Below are 12,173 nucleotides of genomic sequence, written 5' to 3'. Positions count from 1 at the left end.
ATTAGAAATAATCAGCTTGTGTTCAGTGAAGCAAACGAATGTTCTCCCCCAGTCCAGACTGAGCTGAAGCACATCAGACAGGAAGTCAAGTCTGAGAGGACTGATGGTGTCACACAGGTATAAGGTGTCATTGTCTTTATTTACAGATGACATCAGGGGGAGTTTGAAGCAGCAGATTCTGCGTCTGTGGAGAAAAACGACTGAGGACTATGACATAAGAGTCAAACTTGAATTCCAGCGTCTCAACAGTCACATAACTGAGTTCAACTAAAAACCTCTGAAAGATGTGATGGGCTAGGTTTCAACACACAGCTCGTTTAGTGCCATTATAATTAAACATGCAAAGTTTAATCATGTACATCAGTGCGCAGCGCCCTGGTCGCTGAATGGCTGCAACACACAGTCCCGTTCAGCTCGCGACACATCCTGCCAAGTTAACGAGTTTATTAAAACATACATGTACATATAAAAAAAAATCTGTCTTATTAACTTCTCATTAGTTTTAAACATGTCTCTTCCCCTCTCTTGGACCCTAATGTTTATAATATCAACACATACCGACAGGCTGTGAGATGGATATATATCAAGCATAGATACATAAACATACATATGTGTATGTGATAGACATATATGTCATTTGAGACTTTAGACTTTAGAAAAGCTCAAAGTGCTGACACAAGACGACAATATCTGACCTGCCAGAAATCCACCTGATCCTCTGAAAGCCAGATCAATGGTTGTTCAGGTGACTGATCAGAGTGACAGGTGACAGGTATCTGTCCAGATTCTACGATTAAATAAAATTATCCTCTTTAATCGTCAAAACAATCTACACAGTGGATGTTTTAGTTTTTATCCGTTTCTCTTTCTCCCAGCTACAGGACATATTTGTTGACTTCTTTGAATATTTGTTTTCCATCGCCTGCTGTGTGTTGAGCCCTGAAATCAGGAAATGTGGTTGTTCTCTCACCTTCGTCAGCTTTTTGACATCCTCAGACACGTCCATCTTTGTCTCTGCTGTGTTTGGGTCCGGTTTGACATCAGACTCACCTGATGGGAGGAGAGGACACACAGCAGACGACAAGAGTTCAGTCTTTTACTGTTGCTCTCTTCATCAGATCTGAGTCACACATGAAGTCAGAGAATGTGATTCCAACAGCAGCAGCTCAAAACCTCCTGCCATCACTTTCCTCTCAGACGCTCCTGGTTTCCTATTGGACCTGCAGCAATTCTTTGTCTTAAAATCTGTTCTCTCTGAAAACAACACATGCACTCCCTCTAACACACAGGTCGTTGTTCAAAAAGCAACAGATTCAAGGATAAAGAAGAGACTGTGCAGAGAGGGAGAAACTTAACGATTCTACAGAGTGAAGCTGAGACCTGGAGTCAAGAAGCAGGTGACGAGGGACAGACTGCAGATCGCTGTTACGACCAGCTCATTGTTCACTGACCACGATCTTCAGGAATAGTTAGGTTTGACCTCATGTTCACGTCGTCATGGCGACAGCCTCTTCCTTTGTTCAGTCTGCCCCTGTCCTCGTCTCTGGACACCAATCACTTCCCCCAGGACCATGTATTTCTGAGACACTTTCCAGAACTGCCATTCTCCACCTGTCCACCACGTGTCCTCAAACTTTCCCACCAATCCTGCTCACCCTGAGTCCAACATCCCCCAACTGCACAAAAACCAGCTCACCAACCCAGCTAAACTAAAACGGAAGATGCTTTCCAGAACAAATAAACGCACTTCAGGGCTGGTCTGTAAGTTTATATAGAGCAGAGTCCCTGCTGGACCGGAACCTGAACAAGAAAAGTACCTGTACTGACCTTCTGTTCCTGAGCTGATGGTTAGTAATTTCTTCATCAGGTCATACTTGGACATTTTTTCTAAAACGGTCTCCATCATCTTCACAGCTTCAGTAATTCCATATTTCTCCACCATCAGATCTACGGTTTCCACCCTCTCTGCCTCCAGCTCTCTCCCTCTGAAACGGAGCAACGAGTCTTTCTCCAGGAACCACTTGAAGCGCTTGAACTCGTCTTCTCTCAGATCGTCCAGGATGTTGATGAGGACTTTCTTCTTCATCTTGGTGTCCTGGTGAAATCAGAGAATCTGGTCAGTGTGAAGGACAGTTAGAAACCAGTGGTGGTGATGTCTCTGCTCTGCCTGTCTGCTGCTGTCTCTACTGGATCTTACTGGTTTGGCCCCAGTTGTTCTGGTGTCAGAGAAACCCAGGAGGTTCTTCAGTAAACACGTCTCACCGCAAGTCTATTCAGTAGCTGTTCCGGAGCTTTCTATCACATCACAGGGTCAGCTGATGGAGTTTGCTCCACTGTCATGGAGACGCAGAGGTTTAAACTGACATGTTTCTAAGGAGAATTCCTAGAGAATAAAAGTTGATTCTGAAACAGCAGCCTCCAAAACGCTCTCACCGCAGGCTCCATTTAGCTTTCACACCTTAACCCCAAAACTCCTACAGCCATCAGCGGATTATCAGACAACGGGCCCCTGGGCACAGACATGTAAAAGGCCCACCCCACCCTCCTACACAGGAGCAACACCCCGACTGAAACAGACAAAATGTTGTGCGTCACTAATGAGAACTACAGTTTATGACAAACTAAAAGGATGTGAGAGTCCTCAGTGGATTCAGCTGAAGCACAAAGTGCTGCAACATGTCAGGAACATTTGCACTAAGGCAGCAGCACATGGTGGTTTGTATTTTGGCTGCACTTCATTATTTCTACCACTGTGTGTCACTGTAGTCAACACTGCGTTAACTGAGCCTCAGAGTCATGACTCTTTCGGCTGCCAAGTTTCTCCATCACTGATAAATGAATAAATGTTGGGTAAACCACGAGGCGTAAACACAACAGATCAAAGCGTCTTTTTCAGAATATTTTAAAGTGATATCAGAAATAACATGGATGTATTTAGGTACTTTAGGCTCAATCTAAGTTACTACACTGTCTCACGTGTTCTAAGTGTGGACAGATTTTACAGGGAGTCCACACCTTGGCAGGAGGAGACGATACAGGAGTCTTTGATGCACCAGGACCTGAACAAGAAAAGTAGTTGTAATCAATGACAAGCTGACACTTCAAACTGAGCTCATAGACATTACATTATTACACAAACATTATTTTCATTATCAATTAATCTGTTGATTTATTGGTGTTTTTGGGGATGCAGGACAGACTGAAACAAACTAACTGAGATGATGTGATTTAAATGTATTTCCTATGACTGACCTTCTGTTCCTGAGCTGATGGTTAGTAATTTCTTCATCAGGTCATACTTGGACATTTTTTCTAAAACGGTCTCCATCATCTTCACAGCTTCAGTAATTTCATATTTCTCCACCATCAGTTCTACGGTTTCCACCCTCTCTGCTTCCAGCTCTCTCCCTCTGAAACGGAGCAACGATTCTTTCTCCAGGAACCACTTGAAGCGCTTGAACTCGTCTTCTCTCAGATCGTCCAGGATGTTGATGAGGACTTTCTTCTTCATCTTGGTGTCCTGGTGAAATCAGAGAATCTGGTCAGTGTGAAGGACAGTTAGAAACCAGCGGTGGTGTTGTCTCTGCTCTGCCTGTCTGCTGCTGTCTCTACTGCTGAGTATTACACAGTAGTTTTACACTTATTATCAACTCTGAGCTGGTGTTGTGATATTTTTAGGATTCAGTAGACATAGTGTTGGCAGGACCACACACAAAGCTGGGACACTGGGAGTCCATACCTGAATCCGTTTGGGAATCCCTGCTGGACCAGGACCTGAAAGATGAACAAGTAGTTGTGTTCAATAACCATGTACACATTTAACTAATAACAGATATCAAATAAATGTAGAGCTTGAGCTGAAATGTATTGAAGTATAAAGTGGGGTGAAAGATACTCATAGATAAATGACTCAAGTTTGTACTGAGGTAAGTCAGTCAGTCATTGATGAGATGTCAATGTGAGCCTGACCACCTCCAGGTGTGCTCTGGCCGATCTCTTCATGTGTTAATCAAAACAGGTTCCGCTGCATTTATACCTGCATTAACCTGTTTGGTTTGTAGATTCAAACTGTAAGTCGCTGCACTGTTAGGGATGGGAATAGATAAGATTTTATCGACACCAATTATGGATTCTGCTCATTAGTCAAATTCTTAGTTGATTTCTTTACCGGTCTGGGTATCATCCTTAATTCATTTCTAATTCAAAAACAAACAAAATAATGTAAATATGTTGTTTGTTTCAAAACCAATTAAACCAATTTATTCATTCATTCATCTGTCTTCTAACATTACCCTGGTGTAGATTCTGTGCTAAAAGTTAAACTTTTATGACCTCTTGGCTTTTATTTTGACTTTTGTACACCTCTTCCTGTCTGTCCATCATTCTGTTTTTACCAAACGAGAAATGAAAACAACAAATGAAAACAACAAATAAAATGGCCAAAAATCGGAAACAGACCATTTTGATTGGTTTTTCATTTTTTGATTCCGATACCAAATAGAACCACCTCCTCGTGGTCGTATCCCTCCGCCACTCAGACTAGTTCCAGGTTACATCCCTGTTTATCCAGAGTCAGAGAAAATATGAACCATTAGTGTGAAATTTTGTCATAATTGCTGTGTGAAGTCTTGACTAATGTGTTTTATGAGGTCCTCGTGACCTTGACGTTTGACCACAAAAACCTAATCATCCTCCAGTGCAAGTGAATGTTTGTGCCAACTGGTTCTCGATTCCCATCCCTAATGAAGACGATCTAAGGCAGGACAAGAACAAATGCACCACGGATCAATCAAACCAATAGCTATTACTCTATTCTGTTTTGTTCTTTTCTATTCTACTATCTGGTGGAGTCATGCTGCAGGTGGATGAAGACTTTACCAGTGAGTTCAACACGACGCTTCCAGACATCTGCCTTTCCTGGGTCTTGGAGCGTTATCGTCACCTCTTCTATGTTTGTAGGCAGGAAGATCTCAAAAGTTGGATGGTAATTTGGTCCATAATCCAAGTTGCACTCTGCTATCTGAGAACCAGTAACACCAGTGTCAGTATCTCAACAGTTTCCAAAATAAACTAAATCATGTTTTTTGTGCCAGTATGATTCATTTCAAATACTCACATGAGGCAGAGTTTTATACGCCTCCGGACAGTGAACACTGTAACTTCGATGATTGATGAGTCTGCATTCAGAAGACGTCTCTATGTACACAGAATCTCCCTGTTGTGCCTTCACCTTAAGAACAATCAGAACATTTAATTAGAGGGTTCATCCCCAGGAGAGCTCGACTAATGAATCAGCAGACCAGTTTTATGTCATCGCAGATTTCCTCTTTCATATGTACTCCTGCTGTCGCCGGCACGGAGTCATAAAAAAGAAAAATCCCATCAACTAGATATTGATGAGTTTGGACTGAAAGTGAAGCTGTAACATTTCATTATTCTTTACCTCTTCCAGAGGGACGTTCTTTGGCAGGAGAAACACACTCAGTTTTTGCCTCTGTGTTTTTGGGGTTGGTGGTTCGAGGAACAACAAAACTTGGCCACGAACTTGCATCAAGTTGTTAAACCACCTCCATAAAAACGCCATCCCCTACTCAAGGCAAAGGCTGTGAAAACACAAACACATTCAACATCTGTATTACTGTCAACAGCCTCATTACAATAGTAGTGATCATTTTATTCTATATCTAGGACTCTTAGTCCACTCCTCATATCTACCACTGTGTGTCACTAAAGCAAACACTGTGAAATAAGGCTCAGAGTCATGAATCTTTTGGCTGCCAAGTTTCTCCATCACTAATACATGAAGGAAATGTTGGGTAAAGCACAAAGTGTAAAGACAACACATCGAAATCTTACTAAAAATGATCAACTGTTGGCAGTTTCTTTACTCTGTGCTTATGAGCAGTATTAATGATATAACTGAGTGGCTGGAAATCCTTACAAACCGCAAATACATAAATTAACAAACTGTTAAAATCCACACAACAGTTACAAAGACAGAGCAAAGCTGCAGGTGTGTGTGTAGACTTGTGCCACAGTTATAAACAAACGCCCACTTTTCCTGGATCTCTGAGCAGCCTGTCTCCACTGCACTTCCTGCGTCTGTTTTCGGTCTGTCCGCCTCTCCGCGCGCTCACAGCTCGGTCTCGGTAACATGGCACGTGGTGGAGGTAACGTGGAAACAACTCACCTGCTTCTTCCGACCGGATAAATCTTCACTTCTCCGACGTCTCGATCCACACTTCCCTCTTGTTCCTGCTCCGCAGATTCTTTGGCAGCAGAGCTTTGCCGAGTTTTACCCGCCCCCAACGTCCCCTCTGAACCGAGTTGACGTCACCTGTCAAGTAATTGAGCGCGAGAGGATGCAAGGGCTCACTATGGTAAAGGGGCGTGACAGCTCTTTATGTATCACGTTACCTTGACGGATTGTGGGTCGGGGATTTTTGTCTCTACGTTTTTTATTTCCTCCTTTCGCTCCCAGTTTGTGAACAAAAAACAATAATGTTTAAGATCTGATAAAAGCAGATTTTGAATTGATCATGTCGTCATAAGAAAGACAACTGCACAGTTCTGGTACCACGTGCGTTTTACCACATGTAAACAAGAAGTTTACATGTGAGTAAACATACACAGCGCACGTGTTAACCAACCGTACTTCTTCTATTCTTTTCTTCCGTTTCAAGGCGGGGTTTATTTTTTTTACCGTTTTTTTTTTACGCTTCCGGTCGTCCCTGGTAACCATAGCAAACCCGTGTTTAACGTCACAACGCCATGAACTTTGGGTAATTCGTTCATATCTGCTGAAATGCGGATTTATAATGCAGCAGATAACTGCATATTTCAGGGAAATCTTTCAGCTGTGGATACAAATGATAAACTTGGCACAAATCCTCCTTGTGAATTACATTTTTGATAAAACACATTTACTCCTCCAAAACCAAGATAGCAGCCATATCTGGTTTATACCCCCTGTGAAATAATTGTAAGTGCACAATCTGCAGCAGAACAATGTGAGGCATATGAGAAATAAACCTCATTTCCCCACTCAGACTTCCAAAAATGCTTATCATCACAGACAGTTGTGTGTATCTTGAAAAAAAGCAGAAATAAGTTTTACATTTTCTTTCAAATAAAAATAAGGCCTTGAATGATGCGAGAACAGCGTCACATTAAAGCACAGAATGTGTACAATGTGTTTACAACTGTTGTAAAAAACAGCATAAACATCAGGGGAAACTTGAGGTGTTCAGGTTCACCTGCTAGTCTCTATTTGTAGCTTTTTAACTGTGTGGTGGATTTTCTCTTTCCCTGAATTAAACTTTTATCTAACCAAATTTCCAACTGTATTCACTAAATGCAGAACAGTGAGGTACAACAACCCTCACTGAGTGACTCTTCTCAATGCAGTAGAGTTCATGGACAAAGTTGCAGAGACTGAGTGAAGTTTTCGGTCTGTCCGCCTCTCTGCGCGCTCACAGCTCGGTCTCGGTAACTAGGGCTTGGCAAAACGATTATTTTTGTAATCGATTAATCTAGCGATTATTTTTTCGATGCATCGATTAATCTAACGATTCATTTTTCAATTGGATTCGATTGGATTATCGATTATTTTCCCATTATTTGACTTATATAGCAATTTACATATGCTAATTTATGTATCTCAATGAAAAAACACAAATTTCTTCATTCCAACCTATTTTTATTGATTTCACCAAAAAATTACCAAATTCTAAATTAAATTCAAGTAATGAAAACAATAGTGCAATCTGACGTCAGAGGTAGCGTTTAACAAAAAATAAAATGAAATAAAATACTTTCAATAAATAAAACAAGTTCTTGTTGTGCAAGTATCAAGAAAATGTTATCATCATAAAATCAATAAAATATAAACAGCAGCAGTTTTCTTTTATAACTAACAAAATATAAAGTGCTGTTCATTCACAGGAACATACACTGCCTTTTCACGCAAGAACAATAGTCCGATACCTTTGAACTACGAGTTCGTGTTCTACATCGATCAGAGTCAACTGACTCGCTGGTATCGATACCGCCGCTACTTGCTGCCGCCATTGTTTGTTTTCAAACGACGCACAGTTTTTGTGTCGACGTATTTTTTGCGTCGACGTAATCGATGACGTCGACGCGTCGCCCCAGCCCTATCTGTAACATGGCACGTGGTGGAGGTAACGTGGAAACAACTCACCAGCTTCTTCCGACCGGATAAATCTTCACTTCTCCGACGTCTAGATCCACACTTCCCTCTGGTTCCTGCTCCGCAGATTCGTTGGCAGCAGAGCTTTGCCGAGTTTTACCCGCCCCTCGCGGGAGCGTGCACACGTGAAGCGAACAATAAACTGAACTTGTTCTTCTTCTTTGGGGTTTTAGTGCAGTTTACATGCTTTGAGTCCGGGATTTATCCTCAGGCTGCAGTTTTGTTGCCCAAACCGGTTGTTTTCAAATACCTTGCTACTGAGCGTACGTCAACGTCGCCGCCATGTTGGACCAGGTGACTTGTCATGATCTTAAAAGGACTGGACTGGACTACATATACTATTTACTATTGTTAATCTAATATTATTATTGATATTATATAGCCCTGACTGGCAAACCTTGAATGACACACCGAGATTGGAAAGTGGCTGATGGTTTATTTCCAACGGTTTCCTAACGGAAGATGCTGACGGCCTCTGCCAGAAATGTTGAAATGTTAATTTCTTGAAACACCTGCTCATTGTAGTTTTAATCAAATAAACAATCTACAGTGAACCTGACATGTGAAACTCATCATTTAGGCTGTATGTAAAATGATCTCTTCACTTCAATAAAAAATAATTTCTCTTTGCAGTTGTAATTCAACTTCAAAATGCAGCTAAATTCAATTAAGGTATGAAAATCATCCAAAAGAGATAACATAAAGTAAAGTTAATGTTTTACAGTGATCCCGATAATTCTGTAGTAACACTGCTGCCTGACTGAAAACGTTCAGTTTAATGTTTTGCTGTTCCCTCCCTGTTTACATGTACCTGTAACACTAAGCTGTATGAATAACATGAAAAAATATGAATAACATAAGCTGTATTCAAAACTAATGACCCTCTCAACGGTGTTCCTAGGTAGAGAAAACTACAAATCTCCATATGCATAGCATTCTACAAAGATGCTCAATAGTGTTTCCTTATTTTCAAATTAGACATCGATTTCTTTGTTGAGTCAGGCAATAACTGTGGTGGAGGACTTCATCTTTTCATTGATCTAGCTGTGCAGGTGTTGTTGTAGTGTCTTTACGGATAGAATCTCTCTCAATGAAATGATCAGTGCGTAATAATTTTTACATTCATATGGAGAAATGTACAGTATAGTTTGAGAAACTGAAATGTCCCATGTTTTGAGTAGTCCTTTAATCTCTCAGGTCTTTTTTTTCTTACTCCTTTTGTTTATTGGCTCCCCAGATGTCAATTTGCTATTAGCCAATCAGAGATGAGTATCGTAAGCCAACGGGTTCTCGGAGGGGGCGGGTCTAAAAAAGGCCGCGGGAAAGACAGACAACGGTAGAAACGGCTGAAAACGGAGCTGCTTAACTGGTTTTAAGTTCAGTACAAACTGTTATATTACTGCTGTTTATCAAGTCACGATCGGGGGTTTTATATCGGGTTGTAACCACGTTAAAACGAGAGAGTGAGTTGTGTTTTGGAGCTGTTTTCGGCCGTTAGCTTCACTAAACGCCGCTAATGCTAGTCGGCCATCACCCGTGCTAATTTGGAGGAGAAGAGACTGCCTGTGTGTGTAGGAGCCATTTTGTTTTTGAGTGAGTATGGATGCTTTCAGATAACTGGTGATTTATAGTTAAAATATTGGACGTTTATCAGTGTTTGTGGATTTCTGTGCTTTAGATGTTACAACACTAGCTGTCGTAGTAGCGGTGCTCTGGACCTGCCACTGCATGAGCCAGAGAACCCGATTTTAGACACACGCACATGGACAGAACTTTGGTTTGGGCTCCTCCATCACACCACTCACCTTGGACCTTGAAAACAAGTGGCTGCTAACAGCGTTCTGGCCTGTCCAACAGCAGTGAATACAGACAATATTTTGAGTTTTTCAAATTAGCTCTAAGAAGTGCTCTAGAGAAATGGGACCATTAACTGAGTTATATCAATGGGTATTTTGTTTTATTTTCTTTGTGTTCACCAGGACATTTTTAAAAGTGTGAATCACAGTCTGGTTCAGTGATAAATATTCTTTCTGTTATTTATTTATTGGCTCTTGTAACTGGCAACGTGCTGATCTGAATGTAGTGCAGGTAACACTGACTGTGCATAACTACCTCATACAAACCCATGTCAAATAACCCGAATTATCCCTTTCATAAAGGTGAACACAACAGACAATTGTGTAATGGCTCTCCACTCTGTCACAGAACTTCTAAAATCAGAGCCAGCAGATTTATCATTATACACTATGTGTTCATTATATGTATGAGTGGATGACAGTGTTAGCATCACTAATTAATTTATAAATATAGGAAGGTTGATGTACTCAAGTGGTTTTGAGAAGTCTGTTCCTCTGTTCCTCTCCTGCACACTGTTTGCTCTGAACTTAAAAATATCACACAGCTAATTTCAAGGTCAGGAAATTGTGGCAGTGCCACAAAACAGGACCCATCAAGTTGGAAACAGAGGCTTGAGGCTTGACTCAGACTAAGTTGTTTTTTTCTTTCAGACTCTACTAACAGATCTACACAAGAGATCTACAAAGAGTAAGTGTTATTTTGATTTTCTTTAATGCTGTGCTGTTTTTGCTTGGCCACTGTGCCATTAATTTGCCTCGTCTCAGCCACCGTGCCTTTTATTTTCTTTATTACTGCGTTACCTTTGCTGTGCCTAGCCATCTGTCCGTCAAACGTGGCTAACCGTTCGTTCAGCATGGCTGTCAGTCCGTCTAGCATGGCAGTCTGTCCATCTATCTAATCAGCATGGATCCATTTTGGTGCAGTCAATTATTTCAAGTACATCTACAAACAGTAAGTGATATTTTTATTTTCTTTGCCGCTGTGCCTGTCTGTCCATCCATCCAGTATGGTTGCCTGCTTGGCCCTCTCTCCTCGATCTCTCATCTGTCATCGATCCAACATGGCCGTTCATATGTCTGTCTGTTTAATCAGCATGGATCTATTTTGGTGCAATAATTTATTTCAAATACATCTACAAACAGTAAGTGATATTTTAATTTTCTTTACTGCTGTGTTTTCTTTACCACTGTGTTATTTTTGTAAACCAATTGATGTAGACCACGCCTAATTATGCCAGATCAAGATAATTAATCGGGGTGATGCACATAGTAAACCTAATCACATAAGATGAATGTAAAACTCAGTTAATGTGGCTGAGACCAAGACCAGACTTCTTTACCACATCTTCAGTAGTGCACACGTTGGATGCTGCTTTTACTAACATTCTGGAATTTTTACGAAAATATATACACACACATTTAACCACATGCATAAAAAGGTAGACAATAAATAAAGTGCACTTAATAGTAAATATGGAGTGATTTCAATTTTTGTTGGATCACAGTGTAAGCCCTTTTTTCCCAAACTTCAGTGAATCACTATAAGAATCAAAGTACACTTACAGACTTTGTCAACAAATCTTGTCATTTAAAGATTATAATAAGTAATGTGAGACTGTAAAACAGAAATTCCTCCTATCACTTCACAGTTTCTGGCTTTTGCTTCATCTCAATGTGAGCACTCTGGAAAGGCATGGATCCACCTCACAGAGAGCAGCAATCAGAACTGAGCTGGCTTCAGTTCCCTTTCTTCGCACAGTGTCGATCACATCTCGTGCTTTTTCTGCTCTGATTTTTGTTCTGGCTGACTGCATTTCATCATCATTTACAACGCCGCGCTCAAGAAGTTTATCCAGAAGCTGGTTTAGAACAGCTTCAGACACTCCATTAATAAACTTTGTCCGAACCAGCAGCAGCCTGTCCTCTGTTGGGAGGCTGTCTTCTGCTGGGAGGCTGTCTTCTGCAGAGATGCTCGTTTGAACATGTTCCCTTCTTGGACCTGAAAGGAAAACAGGCAAAAGAAGTGTAAAGGAGCTTTTAAGTGCAAATTCTGCTCTCTGCATCCACACACTCACACACACCTAATGTCCACTTAAAGTGTATAC

General features: G+C 41.0%; 1 protein-coding gene across 1 annotated transcript in view; it reads right to left on the bottom strand.

The window, feature by feature from the left end:
• Window positions 1-403: 403 nt before the first annotated feature.
• The window catches only part of LOC111649285 (uncharacterized), a gene marked incomplete at its 5' end in the record, with an annotated part of 13,272 nt that continues 1,502 nt past the window's right edge, over window positions 404-12,173 (bottom strand). Inside the window, 9 exons of the mRNA XM_087171918.1 lie at window positions 404-1,050; window positions 1,828-2,095; window positions 3,016-3,059; window positions 3,253-3,520; window positions 3,740-3,774; window positions 4,879-5,020; window positions 5,117-5,230; window positions 5,444-5,587; window positions 11,965-12,067. Of these exons, the coding sequence (XP_087028044.1) occupies window positions 830-1,050; window positions 1,828-2,095; window positions 3,016-3,059; window positions 3,253-3,520; window positions 3,740-3,774; window positions 4,879-5,020; window positions 5,117-5,230; window positions 5,444-5,587; window positions 11,965-12,067 (1,339 nt within the window). The remainder of the gene's footprint in view (window positions 1,051-1,827; window positions 2,096-3,015; window positions 3,060-3,252; window positions 3,521-3,739; window positions 3,775-4,878; window positions 5,021-5,116; window positions 5,231-5,443; window positions 5,588-11,964; window positions 12,068-12,173) is intronic.

The sequence above is a fragment of the Seriola lalandi genome, unplaced genomic scaffold (genome assembly GCF_002814215.2).
Source record: "Seriola lalandi dorsalis isolate HSWRI2012SDOR001 ecotype SW California unplaced genomic scaffold, Sedor1 jcf7180002050282, whole genome shotgun sequence".
NCBI lineage: Eukaryota > Metazoa > Chordata > Actinopteri > Carangiformes > Carangidae > Seriola > Seriola lalandi.
Note: the sequence above shows the minus strand (reverse complement) of the source record. Positions and strands in the feature narration are given on the sequence as shown.